General features: G+C 38.7%; 1 protein-coding gene across 1 annotated transcript; it reads left to right on the top strand.

The window, feature by feature from the left end:
• Positions 1-3,192: 3,192 nt before the first annotated feature.
• On the top strand, positions 3,193-14,402 carry LOC135470241 (universal stress protein Sll1388-like). The gene is made up of 4 exons (XM_064749061.1): positions 3,193-3,595; positions 7,688-7,771; positions 11,194-11,285; positions 13,017-14,402. The coding sequence occupies exons 2-4, from the start codon at positions 7,765-7,767 to the stop codon at positions 13,227-13,229; spliced, it is 312 nt and encodes a 103-aa protein (XP_064605131.1). The 5' UTR covers positions 3,193-3,595; positions 7,688-7,764; the 3' UTR covers positions 13,230-14,402.
• The last annotated feature ends 1,139 nt before the right edge of the window (positions 14,403-15,541 follow it).

Genomic DNA, 15,541 nt, shown 5'->3' with positions numbered 1-15,541 from the left:
CTGTTTGGTCCGTCCCATATATTGTTTTGCAACTTAGAAGTGCTTTGCCATTGTTGATAGAATGATTGATATTGATTTTTTCTGCGTTCCCTGTTCCAAGATGGCTGCAGTCGGCCATCTTTATCTGTCCACGCATTTGTCCATGACTTATCCGTGCTGTGAACGCTATAGTGTCTATAAATAATGAAATCAAATCAAGAAATAAATTTTAAACTAGGGTGGTATATTTAAATAAAATTGAAGACTTACTCTCGCACTAACACTGATCAGTGACTTGCCATTGTTGGGACGATGGCTAGGATTGGTCTTCACAGCTCTCCCTTATCAAAGATGATGGCTGCAGATGCCTATATCTCATAACATAATATTATGTGTATATGCTTAACCGTGCTGTGAACTTAATATCTTTATATCATATCATGGCATGGCTTTCAAACTTTGGCAGTCAATTCTTGCAATGATGGCTAAGATTCTTTTTTAGTGCGCTTCTTGATCCAGGATGTCTGCATCCTGTCGGCTATTTTAACCTTTACAATGTTGGCGGTAACCTTAATCTTGTTGTGAATGTACAGATCTTTCCTCCATGCATGTTTGTCATGCTGGCTTCCTCCCCGGCTGTACGTGAGAGGGTCAGCAGCAACCTGGGGATGGTCGTGGGTTTCCCCTGGGCGCTACCCAGTTTCTACCCACCATAATGCTGCCCACCGTCATATAAGTGAAATATTCCTGAGTATGGCGTAAAACACCAATCAAATAAATAAATAAATCCCAGCATGTTTCGTCGTGGTGAAACTGCTATATATACCTACTCAGTTTGTTGAATTCTGTCTGTAACTCATATAAAGACAGGAGATTAAAGTATAAGCTTATTATATCCATAATTACACCTATAACGAAACCATTTTCCTACGTATCAGTGCACGGAAATTTAACAGCATATTTTTCTTACATTTGAACATATGCAACAATGAGAGACACTTTAGTTTCCCTTTTTTCCACGACGGTTCGCTCATCTCTTGAACACAATCGGATTAGTGTGTCTGGGCGTACACGTCCCCAATAATCTATTATCAAAATCAAAACTGTGTGATAGCACTCTCATCGCAGTGGATTGTCTGAGTTTAAAGTCAGAACAGTAAAACTTTATAACTTATTATGGGGTCTTCCGTGAGGTTAACACCACGTAGTTGTGTATATTAATAAATAATACCGTGGAGCTACAAGGATAATATACATGTAAATGAACATAATGTATACCGCTGACGTAGAAAATATGCACTCGCAAACATAGAACACGTCTAGTCACAACGCTTTAGCGTACTATATGTTATACTTATTTCCAAGACCACTTGAATACTGAAGATTATACTTCTTTCATATTTGTGGAATACAACTTGTATTTAAATATTTAACCAAATTCATCGAGTTCAGAGAAAGTATTATTCAGTTTCCGTCGACTGCTAATGTTTCTTAAAAGGGTTTGTTCATTTTTCTCTATGAACTTACAAAAGGAAAAGATTCAAGTAAAGTATACAGCTTTTACACCGGTCCATATATGTACGAGTGTCTCTGTTGATATATATTAATGTTTGACATCAACAAGAATATATTTATTTCATTGAGTGGTGTTTTGCGCCGTACTAAAACAAGAATATAAGTGGAAAGCATATGAGTTCGAATGAAACTTTTGACTATACTTCTAGCCTTTCCGCGATAAAGTGATGTATGCCATAGGCCTACATATGATTATTACGGAAAGAGTGTGTGCCAAAGTTGAAATAGTTCAACTTAAAGATGTATACTCGGACTTATGTGCTCACATAGACATATACGCCTTTTGAATTTCGTTATTTAAGATTCACAAAGCAGAGATTTTAGTGACCGAAGATTGGCCTTATGTATTACATCCGCAATCCATGTTAATTAAGTCATTATCTCAACAATCGGCTTAATTTTACCATTTTTTACCTGTTTGCTATTTGTACATGTATAGAAATGTGAAAATAAAGTCAGACGCAAAGGTGTGAGCTATAGCCTAACTTTACAATTATGTCAAATTATACCTATAAATGGTATAAAGTTTGGCCCTTTGAGGCTGGACTTTCGGAGATATGATTGATATTTTCTATATTTTCAAGCCTTCAGGCTTTGTCTAAATGTATTCAAAGGCCTTCAAAATTTGGAGAGCACAGTGTACTATTATTGTACAACTCTTAATACATCTCGGCAAATACTGTAGGTGTCTAGCATTTAGCTCAGTAACGCCATGTTACAGTTTACATACACTTAAATGAGAGCATGGCGTCTGATTTTTAAATCGAAATGGAACTAACTAAAACATATTGGATATATTTGATTGTTTTGATATTTTACTTATACAGGTTCATACTATATATTGCGATCTCTGCCTTGAACTAGCATTGGGTGTATAGCTCAAAAAGGTGTAAATATTTCGCTTCCATGTCAATACAGTGGGCGACTTAAACGATTTACTGGCTACTAGTATTCGGTGCGCATATGTGTAGTAGGAAGGGCCCTTGATTGTTTGCATGTGAGACTCACATACTAACCGAAGTCCTGGATTTCGGTGGATACTCCGGTAAATTTGCAAATGTCTGACCACTACTCTTCCAATTAATTAACATATAAATATATTTGGGCTCAGTATGGGTGTGCTTACTAAAATATGACCATGCTGCATTTGCGTGTATTTATATTTATATTGGAAAGAACAGATTAACCTATAAACTGCCATTTTCACTCGTGAGCGGGTTTTGCTTATATGCGCTTTCATAATGTTCCATAAGTTTCTTGTAGCTCTAGTTCTGGCAGGTTTCCTCTGTCGACAAACCTGCCCAGTGTATTTAAATGAATGAAAAAATGTCATTACATTGCTTTCAGTTTACAATAAAGGATTTTAAACATGCCATATAAGACTGAATTTCTAAGCCTTAAATTGAAACATATAATGTCTTAAACATGTCTAAACAGAACATGCTTCTGGTTTTTAACCGCTTACCCGTTTTCTCAGTTGTGTTTTTTTTTCTTATCATGTTGGATTGAGGGCCAGGCTAAACAGATTTATTTGGTATAAACCAGTTCACTGAACTGATATCCGTGCCCACATGTGGCAGTTTATCAACATTTAATGTGTGTCAGTCACGTATGAGACTACATTCTACATTATTCTACTATTTTTGCCCAAGGTGATAGGTGCAGAAAGGTGTAAGTTATTAATTGTTTTCCCTTTTTTTGTCTCTTTTTTTTATTATTTACGGATTATCTAAATCGTAAACGTTCCTGTTCCCGCTTCGCAATAGTCGTATTATTTATTCGTGTAATGGTCTGCCCGTGACGCTCACAGTGTGCGGGTAACACAAAGGCGAGAGGCCATCACTAGAAAATCGATACGACGACCAAGCGACTGTTGTGAAAGCTGAGCGAGGGAGACGCAAGCGCGCCGAGAGCATAAAATACTGGGTTGCCGACAAATAGCCGCACAAGACAACCGGAGCAACATGGCAGCTGACGACGGTAAAGGTCCCAATCGTGATAGCCATTGATGGAAGCGAGAACGCCGAGTACGCTGTTCAGTGTAAGTATATTCTGGACACCAAATGTAAGATGTACCAAAAGATTCATAGCGAGACGAGCCTGTGTACACGTTCTTGTTGATACATGAACATGTAGTTTAGAGTCTTCGTTCGAGTTCGCCTACGGCTTACACTGTTTAGTGTAACTGCACGCTGCCTCGTTAGGCTCTGTTTCACTTAAGTCAGTGAGTCCGCTGTTGAATTAAACTGGCTGTTGGAGAGGTCATGGCGGCCTACATCGCACTTGTATACGTCGTACATGTATTTCCACAATGAATTTGTTTACAACCTGGATATATTCAGCTTCCGATACATTCAGCTTCGACATTACAGCGTGAAGATGGATGGTGACTGGCAGCGGTTGTACTGTAATACTGAAATTTCTAAATCATCCTTGTGAGGTTTCGTAGCGTGCATACCAAGAGCGACTAATAAACTACGTATAAGCACGTGCTATACGCGCATTGAAGCTCTTGATTTCGGTACGGTGTACATGGAAAGCGCAAACTGTCCCAAAATAAGTCCAATGTTACAGATTAAATGTTAGTACGATAGTGCGTTCAGAATGATACTGTTTAAAAGTTTCAATTGTTATCCGTACTGGCATGAGTGATTGATGTCTGCTCTAATACTTATAAATTTATAAATGTTTATTATTTCTACAGTTTGTCCGTTTAATTTTTTGCACCTGCCTCATATTGAGTAGAAACGTAGAGGTAGATTAGGAATTGATGTTAGAAGTAACATCTACATGCAAACATATGGAGGGCTTGGTATAATTTGGGTTGTCCATAATTCCTGAACTCATGCTACATTCTGGTTGGCCTATCGAGTCTAGCGTTTATATATACTTGAATAATATCCCTGCTATACTGCTATGCGAGAGAATGTTTTTAGATGTTGCAGAAAATAATATACAGGGTATAAGGTAAAACGATTAGTCTTATCTATGTGTGACACAGCCAAAGAATCGACAGTGGGGTGCATGTTGGTAGAAGAGCCAGTTTTCATGTGACTGGCTTGAACTCTAATGCATCACATTACACTTTTCCACAGAGGTGTCCCCTTACGTCCATTTGTGCCGTGTTTACCCTGGTCCTTGACTAATATATGGACGTGTGCCCATTGCATGCAAGATCTTATCCAGTGCTAGGGGATACAACTCGCACCCGTATCTGGGCTTGTTGGGATCAAGGACAAGCATGCGCAGGCCTACGTGTGGTTTTGGAAGAGGTGGCCGGCCGATTCGCTCTGCTCGGTTCGTGTGCAGAACAGGTCATTGACGCGAGGCGTAAACACGACATATGCCAGCAATACATACGAGAAATACTAGTAAAGTTTCCAATTTCGCACACGAGATCCAGTAATAGCCAGTAGCACAACATTGTATCTCTTTTTCACGTGATATACGTTACGTATACGTATGTAGATTTTGTTCCATGTTCACTGATAATAGGGCTTTATGTGGCTTTTAAATTGGTTTATATCCACTACAAAGCCTGGAAATATGTGCATACATATGATTACCGCTGCAGTTCTATCTGGCTCGGGAACGTCTTGCGCATTGCAGTATCTTGATTTAGCCAGAACGAATGTTTAAAAACTAACATCTCTACCGGTGTAAGACAAAAAGAAAAGAAAATAGCCCGCCTTTACATGTACCAAACCCCTGTGTAATGCCGTATGGGGTGAGTATGTTAAGGCTTAACACTGAACAGGATTTTCTCGCATTCTTTAACTCTATGTTTGTCTCATAAGTTAACAGATATACCTAGGGGTCACCTTGGCAAGTTAAGTCAAAAGTAGGGCAACGGTACAGTTAAGAAAATGTTGTCTACATGTCAGTCAGGTGGTGTGTCTGGGGTACTTCTTTCTTTCAGGTTAGAAGGCTATCAAATGCCTAATCATTAGTTATGCCCTCTGCATTATGGAAGATATTGCATGATCAGAGGTCATTAAGCCTATATTGTGGGTACTATGCGGACGTTTCGGATAATTGTAAACACACTTGTTTATAAACTGATTTTAAATTAAAAATGGTAACCGAGAGTTTAAGTTCAGGAAAAATTACATCAGGCATACAGAAAAGAAATCACTAAAGGCCGCATGCAGTACTATCAGGTCCTTAGTCGGGCGTTTCCGGACGTCAGGAACCTCAAAGCTGCCAGGACCCTCGTCCATATTATTGGTTTGAGAAGTCTATCCGTTTGCCTTTGTACAAAATTGACACGTTTTGGATTTTGCACCCGCTGAATTTCACCAGCTCGTACTCTATGCCTCTCCGTCGATCCGCTTCTGTAGGACAGGTAGAAAACTGTATCTATAATTGAAGGAGTGAAAAAAATGTATGGTAGGCGAAAACCGCCAAAAATTCCACTGCCAAATGAAATAACCATCTCTCAAATCAAATGAATAATGTCTCCCCAACCAAATAAACATTTACCAAATAGGATAAGCATCACAAACCAAACATTTCCCAAACCGAAGAAACAGTCCCAAACGCAAGCATGTGCCTTCCAAGCCAAATAAATATCTCCCCAAATCGAATAAGCGTCTTCCAACAAGCAATATGAAAACAGAAAAAGCTCTAATTGAACGGTTGTGAAACCGGTTGTACTACAGCCTTTGTAAGTCGTATAATTCAAGAATGAACTGCTTTTGCGCGGCTTTGTATGGCATGTTGGACAAAGACATTCTTGAATTCTACATTTCTGAACTATGGACATGTACACATAGAGCACCGAGTAACATAACTGAGATGGAATAAGGGGCTCAGAATTTGTATTACAAACTTTAGACGTTTTTCGCGTGTACTCTGTAAAAGTACAAATAAAGGCGATCTTTTTTCGGTCAATGTGCACCACATCATCTTTGAAGCCTGTTCTCATTCAATATGTTAATCATTGAATAACAGCTTTTATTTGGTGATTTTCATGTTGAGGTAATGTGTGATGGTAAGATTTCTTGTACGCGATTTAACACAAGGAAACTAATAAACCTACAGTAAAGAAGCTGCGATGTACACATGCACGTGAACTTCCGGGTTCCACGTCTGCTTGATCATGTCCTGATAATTTTACCACCTAAAATCCGTATATTACATGCAATTGTACTTCAGGGGAAAACGAGATGTAACTGCTGTTGTAGATTGTTTGCATAAGCAAAGCAATGATTTCGTTGGCAAGTGTCTTAATATATACCTGTATATCCGATAATGTTAGCAACCATGTCTTAGGTTTCTATACAAAGCATTGCAACTTATTTTTTACTAGATCCGAAATGTTAACCTTCTGAATCAAATCCGTGTCATGCACACATCTGTAGGACTATGGTGATTTTTTTTATGAATTATTGTTTTTGCAAAGGTGATATTTATTAGCATTGTATACTAACAGTGGCAGTTAAATTCATTGATATGAATACTGGTCTTGACAACTGAAATTGATAGCTGATAACCGAGTTCTAAAAGTTTGTCTTGTGCTTTCCAAACAAATACAGAACGTTGCCAAGATGCCGTTTCTTGAAGGATATGCAGTGCTAGAGTAAGTGCTGGTCAAGAAAGGATATGCCACTGACGACACAGTGGCATTCTCAGTCGTGCTTGAAACTATTCTGACGATTGTAGCGACCTTTGCAGTACTGTCTTCGACGAAACTGTATTTTTGCATCTGTAAATATGACCCATAATTTACAGTAGCGGATGTAATTGTCTGGAGTGTCTTAATATTTTTATATTTGTACGTGCTTGTAGGGCTCGTAATTGAATAGATGGCATTAATATAGGTATTTAAAACATTATAGTTGGGTTTATACATATCATATATCCAATTTGGAAACCATCTGCTTTGTTTTCTCGGGTACGTGATGATTGTTAGGTATGGGGAGGTTTACGATGATGATTTAGATAGGGATATAGTATAGACCATATAGCGTTGCTACTGGAGTGGTAGTCAGTGACTCTACGCTGAGTGCACCTGCAACAGTAATACGCACATTTCCAGTTTATCATCTGATTCTGTGAGTAAAGTAGCGATGACAAACTCCATGCATATATGTTTATTTCTAATTTTGTTTTTTTTTTTTTTTTCATGCAGGGTACCTGGATAACTACCACCGTGATGGTAACAAGGTTGTGCTAGTCACGGTGCCCGAGTACATCCCTCCTAACGCCATGATGAGTAAGTATAACAGCTAACACAGAAACTATCACGTGGTTATAACATAGACCTGCATGCACTTTCATACGAGGAAGATGTATAAAAATCCTAGATGATATCTTCGGTGCATCTAGGTCCATATATGAGCTCATATGGTTGATACGTATATTAAACACAGAGCCCAGTTTAAGCGCACATTGACATGAATGTTGTTCCTAAAATAAGCTGTTACAAACCAAAAGTGTGCCTGTGTTTATTGTGTATACAAGCCGTCTGTATGATACATATATTGCGGTATTTCGTGGTATGCACTTGAGGCACAGTTTCATGAGGAGATGGCTGTGGTAGTTTTCTCGAATGATAATGAAATGGGAACCTTTTTGGCTGAATCGTATTCACTTATTGTTTGTCAGGGTTTGTTCTGGACACTGTGTGTCCAACATACCTGAACCGGGAATGCCTTACTATGTCATGAGGCAAAAACTACATGCACAGTTTAACTATTACCTTCCCCCAGGTGTTTGTGGCACACAAAGTGACTTACTTTCACAGCCTCGAAGAACGTGATGACAAAGGTGTCCAACTAGATTCATATATATTATTATAACCTTCGGTTGACCGCAGGCCGCGAGTACTAAATCTTCTTTAGAGACTTTAGAGTTAACGCTTTGGACACGACGAAGCTCATTGCCAATTAACAAATTTAAGTGCATTTAATTATCTCAAAGCAGTATCATAGAAAAGGTACGTTTTCATTCTTGGAAAACGATCAGATGGTAACGAATGTATTTTGTTACACAGTGGAAACTTCTTGTAACGTCCCATCTTCATACCGCTGTAGTAGGCCTGTACCTCTTTTTCAAAAGACGGAGGCATTAAAACTCCTTGCAATGCATGACCCACTTCCTGGAACCATTAGCCGCAAATATATAGATGACTGCATGATGGGTAAACGTTCATTGATAAAGACAACTTTTAATTGCCTTTTACAATCAACCTTTGCATATAGCATATGCTATTAATATTAACTTACTGATTGATTGATAAATGGTGTTTTTTTTGTAGTTTCACCTATCACTTCCTGTAATTTTTGACCTCAGTCGCCTTAGAGCAACCTATATGCCAGATTACTACTACTCGTGGTTAGCAGTAATATGTTAGCAGTGAAGTTAAGTCTGAATATGGAAGATGGTATGTAGCTACATGTGATTTGTCCGCCATTTGCTTATCTTAGTAATACAATAAGTAAAAATACATATAATTCTGTATATCACATGTTACATAAATGAATAAGTAATGAGTCAACTTCTCTATACCCTGCACACGGAGAAATTCAAGAAGGAACAGAAATGCCGCATTATATTGTTGAATCCTAATAATCAGATAGCTTCATTGGTGAAGTGTCAAGGTTTGAATTCCAAACCTCGTCTTCACTTGCCAAAATATGTGGCCTAGATTAATTGAGGTCAAAGGCTTTCAAACCAAGAGTGTCCGTTTGTAAGTGTTTTGTATGCTTGTAGTATTATACGTAGTCTTGACTCGGATCGTTTAACATCAGTACAGTTTGTCTGTTCACCGGAAGGGTCGACATGGCTTCAAGAACTCTTTTAGAAGCAATGTATCATTTGACATTTAATTAACGTTTTAAAAGTATTAATGCCCATGTACTTCTCAATTAACGGTTTATGTACTTGACAAAGCAAACAAATAAACAGTTGCCGTTTCTTAAGTCCCCATAAGTGTTTCGAAATGAATTGGTTTAGAGATAGATAGAATAAGCATTTGATTATCAATTACGCCACATTTATTACTTGTGAGGAAATTTCCGTGTATTGCCCTTTGGAAACACAACTTTTATAATTAACGTGGCACCATTCATATTAGACACCTTCTGTATAATCTGAGATATTCTTGGTTAGCAGTCAGTCATTATGAGTGGTCCACCAGTGTTTATTCCCGTGTGTGGTCTTTTGAGCCCCAATTCCACAGCGCTATGATGAACGCGAAATTGATAGCTACCATGGCAACAGTCATGTGATTAAGACTTATACACATGTCGCCATGGTAGTTACATCATACTTAGCCCAGAATGTCATTCTGGAACCGGGTGTACGTTCATTGATACCAAAACAAAATATACCTTATTACGCAAGATTTCTTTTATTTATTTGTTAGATCTGTGTTTTAGCGCGTCCTAAAGAATATTTCACTTATACAACGGTCAGCATTAATTAGGGGTTGGAAGATACTGGGCAGAGGATTGTGCTCGATTGTTCATATTAAATGTTACGCACGGATATGTATGTTTTTGCACCTGAAACTGGCTGACGGTTCGACGGTTATAGTGTTGTCATATCGGAATATTCTACATAACTGCGGTGAACGTATAGGCCTAGATAGACGTATGGTTTATTAATTGGTTGATAATGAGCTGAATAGTTTATACAGGACATCTGTGACATTATGAACATATTTAGCCAGCTATACATGGATCTATAATGAAAACCACGCAGAGATGGTATAAACGGGAAGTATTGTTGATGCGTTGGACATAGACAAAACGACTGGAAAACAAACAAACGCTTTGCTCTTATATATAGCCACCGGTTTGTCGCATTTGAAATAATCGCCTCTCACAGTGATAACAACGCTGGAGAGGGTAAATGTAGCCCTATGGTATAAAGTCAAATGTCTTTTATCATATTGGTTTGTCAAGTCTGTCAAGTCCTTCACCAGTGATATAAAGGTTTATTTCCGCAGAATATCCGACCACCTCCTTCAGGTGTTGCTGCATCTTTGTATTTCAACAGTGAGAGTTACGATTGGCAGGTCTGAAAATCCATCAGGATACGACATTGTCATGCAGGGTCAGACGCTTTATAAAGGCTAATAGTGTGTACGCTCCGAATAGTGTTGATTAGATTCTTTTGTAGAAAGATCAATGTTGAATGTGGAGCAAAGTCAACCAAAGTCGGTTATGTATACGCATGTCGAAATTCAAGTCAGGAAATCGAAATAAAGCATATGTCGGTATATGTCGGTATGGCTCAAGCGTTATGGTTATCATCCACATGCAACGGCCATTCAGTGGAGCGAGCTTATTACTCCTGTAACATTGTGCGAGTTTTGTCGTTTTTCCTACATATAGTTTTGATGAATTTAATCGGGTTGTCTTCTATATAGTAACTTGCAATCAAATTTGCACACCTTTAATACTGAACTGGAATGTTCAAACGCTAATATTTTCACCACTTGGATTTTGAGTAAGCCCTCTAATTAGTGTAAAATAATCCCAACAGAATCCCAGTGCATTGAAGTACAATAGTTGATGTGACAGATATGTGTCTTTTATTTTCAGTGTGACATTGTAAAGCAGAGTGTCAAAATGGGATGGTGTAAATTTTAACTTACCAAAATCAACAATGTATTTTGGCTTTCTTCAGGCCCCGGCGTTGTTCAGGAATTGCTTCAGAAGGCAGACAAAGAGGTGTTGGAACTCCGAAACAAATATGTATCCGGTCTAAAGGGTAAAGGGGTAAGTGCATGTCACTAGGGTTGCCTGAGGGTTTATTATTAATATGCATACATGGATACGCACCGATACCAGACAATGTCTTGTCAACACCAAAGACTCGCCTATACCACTTGTTTTATCTGGCATGGGGCGCCCTCGTATTCAAAATGTTACCGATGCAATGTACTTCTCGGTGAAACTTTCCCCTCTCTTTTAAAAATTATTTTAAAACTTCTCTCTTGACCATTGACAATGTTCTTATCAATGTCGCAATAATGAGAGGACAGATCAGATTTTTATGAGAAAATAATGGATTGCATTTGTCATCTTTACATGAGCAGTACTAGGCACAACTGTACATAGACAGTACAAGGGTTAAGCAGATCTAAAGGAGAAAAGCACCACCACCTGGCACGAAAGCTTTGAATAATAACGATGAGCTGTAACGGAGAGAAATTTTCCTTAAGGTTGTATTTTACAAGGTGTTCTGTAATACCTGGCCCTACATTTTAAACTGAGTTATGGGATACCTTCATTGTACAAGATTATCTGGCGTTGCGGTGGCATCTGGACATATTCCACCTGCGTTTGCGACCCATTTGAACAGCAAGGCGGCCTTTAAAAGAATATAGGTTTCTTCTTCTGTGATCTTAAGATCACAAAGGAATCATAGTCATTCTCCAGCATATTAAGTTATGGTCGGTACCTTGAATATTATAGCAGTGTGGTGTTTGGGGAGAAGCTTGCGTCAGATTTCTTTAACCAGGATCCCATTAAAGCCACATCTGGATGACGATATGAGGATTGCTCTGACAGTTTTTGATGTCTTGCCTAACATTGTCCATATAGCTTAGATATTGATTGCCAGCCCTTAAAACCCCAAACTCGCCAGTTAACTTGCTGGTGTTCCTGGTTTTTCTTTTACTGTGTATCGTGTTCTCCCCACACAGTACCTGTGATCATTCACACCTCTTCATTGTTACCCGCATGTTTAGTGGGAAGAGAATACAAGCAGGTGCCTAATAGAATATGCTAAAGACCCACGGGCTACAGAAGTCTGATTCATTTACAGTACCAGTGAAGACAGACAGTGTATGGAATTCCGGTGTTCTGGAAACCAATACTGCAGACTGGAAATTAGCCCCTAAGTTGCCAGAGTACCCGTGTATTCTGCGATCGATTCATAGTTGGGTTGGGGTTTGAAGCTGACATCTGTCTAACGGAAAATTTCTGTGGAAGCCTTTAGGGCATTTAATTTGGGCGACTTTTGTGTATGTTTGCTCCAGAGTCCCTTATATTTCATGATACGAGACATACGAGAACTGCATGGCCCGACATTGCAGCTTTATACATTTATGCAATTGTATGGGTTCAATTTTGAGCACAGCATATAGGGCTGATTCCAGAGGTAAAATATCAGAAGTAAAATTAGTGATACAGTCAAAAAAATGGTTTTGCTCGTTCTTCCATGACGCTGTTTTGCATATTAACTTTATACCATAAATTAGGATAAACCTTATCTCTGATAATGAATTTGCTGACCTATCCAGATAGCATGCTGCACTATAGGCTGTAAGTTTCTGTTTGTATCAGATGTATAATGAGTCTTATTGAGCGTCGATGTCGTGCTTCCCTCGTCCGTCTTTTCTAGAGACGGGTGGCCTTCAGCGAGATGTACGTTTCTGATGACGTTCACAACGTCCAGACAAATCTTAATGACATATTGGTGTATCTTGCCTTTTTATTTTTCAGCTGAACGTGTCTTTTGAGAGGTTAGAAGGTAAGGCCGGGGAAGCCATCATTGATTTCGTCAAGAAATCCAAGGCATCTTGTATTGTAACAGGTACTCGAGGCCTGGGCAAGTTCCGGCGGACCATCATGGGCAGCGTCAGCGACTACATCGTCCACCATTCTCCTTGTCCAGTGCTCATCTGTCGTCATAAAGACCAGAAGGACCATCATTAGATGTGCTAATAGCCCCCCCTATACATGTCTAGCCACGTAGCGAAAATGTAGACACAATGAGTAACCAGTCTCCACGATTCACCCAGCACGGTCAATTACTCTAGCATCTATTCAGCTCTTGGATATCCGGTATAAAAGTTGGCATTATATTTACAATTATTCATGCAGTTTACGCCATTGTTTTTTGTTGTTTTTTTTTTGTGTTTTTATTTTGTACTGTAGTCCCTTTAACTTATAGGGCTAATTCATTTAACGCTTTGTTTTTGTGAATTAGTGTATGTGTGGTTGATAGCTTGTGCAAACAAATGGCCTTATATTTGGAAGGAATGGCTTGGTAAAACTGACTGTTCTCAATTTTATTGCGATGGTTGTATACTCAATAGGGTGCTACTTATGTTTGCTGGACATTTTCATCTGTCAGCAAGTCTGAGAATTAGAAGAGAAGTCAAGTTAGTATGTCCTGTCATGAAAATCATTTGAGATTTGACGTGTCTACTGTGCCGAACTCATCAGGGTTAGCTTGAATGGCATAGTTGTCATGGAATGTGTCGGTCAAAAGAAGTCCCTGTTCTACAGCAATAGAAAGACCCTTTTGCATATTAACTATAAGTTGTATAGTATATATTATCTAAGCGGGTAACGATATATATATATACACACACATGAATGTGTATCATTGTTGTTGTTGTTGCTAGGTCAGCTACGGAGCTTCATCTCTCCGCAGTGTCGTCCGAAAAGGACAGCTCAAATGTTATTGAGTGTGTGACTTACACATAGCCATTCATCATCTCGACCAAGCCGTGCATTGTTTTATAGTAGTTTAGTAATACCAGGCAGTAAGCAATAGAGCCTCATTGAAGCCTGTATGAAGGGGTTAGCGGCAAGAGGTTTGTGGGGGGCAAGTGACCCCATAGTAATGTACTAACTTTGACAAATTTTTGTCCGCGTCAGGACATAATTGGAATCAAGGCTTGTGGGTGTCTCTGTACCGCACCACTCTAGATATGCTGCTATTCTTGAAACCTTTACATCACTGGTGAATGTTAACAGTACAAATATTGATCATACCTAAGGAGTGTTGTAACATTTTTTGTTTTGTATTTTAAAGCTTCTGTTATCAGTACATATTTGTTTTATTTATGAATAAAGAAGTTGCATGCAGGTTAAATAACAGACAAGTTCTTGTTATGTCGCTCTCACCACCCGATGGTCATTTTGGTTCTGGTCGGTTTTAGAGTTGTTTCGGCTTATTGACGTGTAGCCCAGTCCGGTAGTTAACACAGTTTCACTATAGTTAACTTATTTGAAAACCATCTTTCTGTGACGCGACGTATAAGCAGAAACGAACGAAGTATCGAACCTTGGATGGGTGAAAATACATTTCTTTGTTTGTAAGTCAACAAAAAGACAAAGAACACGTCTGACAAAAATCATGTTTGGTTACACAAAAACCGCTGAAATGTAACATGTACTTTATGCCGATTGATCTTTTAGGGCATCTAAACCAAGGTTCCATTCAGACTGCCCATAATAATCAGAACGCAGTTATACGACTTTCTGAAATATGATATAAGGTAAAGGCTTTTTGTTTTGTTTTGTGAATTGCGACTTTTCACCTGGGACGTTCATATTGGTTGACTGCTGATATACGAATGTCGGTGTCGTCGCAGACAGATTTGAAAGCTTAACTGAGTTCGGCTGTGAAGGATTAACTGCTTAGAGAGCTCGTTTGTTAGTATAATCATAACATGAATGGATCGATAACACACACCAAATGGGTTTGAAAGGAATTACAGTATTGTAATGAGTCATCATTAACTCGCAACGCTGGGCTACTTCATTTGAAGTATGCACATAAGGAATCTGTACAATAGATCATAAATCAAATGTATAGAGACATCACTGAGCCACACCGTTCAATGTGTGCTTGGGACCAATTCGATTACACGGAGTAATATCACATGTATATATAGAAAATCTATAATTACATATAACAAGCACACTAGCTACAGGCATTGACGTTCCAGTCTTATATGTATATATACGCCAGTAAATGTATATTTAAACAAAGCATTTATGGATTTTTCGGTGTTTCCATTTAGGTTACGAGTGTATATTTATATCATGAAAATGCAAGCTTTCTATAACTATGCACAACTTTGCAGTTATATATGTATGAACAGTTGTCCTTTATATAACAGCCATTGACCAATACATACACCTATCTTGTGTACCTTCAGTTATTGCCGCAAGGCTATAGATATGCCAGTCCCAAATTTTTCGGATTTAGGAACAACTATACGGTTGCTGGG

The sequence above is a fragment of the Liolophura sinensis genome, chromosome 7 (genome assembly GCF_032854445.1).
Source record: "Liolophura sinensis isolate JHLJ2023 chromosome 7, CUHK_Ljap_v2, whole genome shotgun sequence".
In the NCBI taxonomy this organism is placed as follows: domain Eukaryota; kingdom Metazoa; phylum Mollusca; class Polyplacophora; order Chitonida; family Chitonidae; genus Liolophura; species Liolophura sinensis.
Note: the sequence above shows the minus strand (reverse complement) of the source record. Positions and strands in the feature narration are given on the sequence as shown.

What these genes read in the sequence shown, in the direction of transcription:
- LOC135470241 (XM_064749061.1), top strand. An exon ending in CCGGTCTAAAGGGTAAAGGG is followed by an intron (nt 11,286 to 13,016) that starts GTAAGTGCATGT and finishes TTTATTTTTCAG; the next exon opens with CTGAACGTGTCTTTTGAGAG.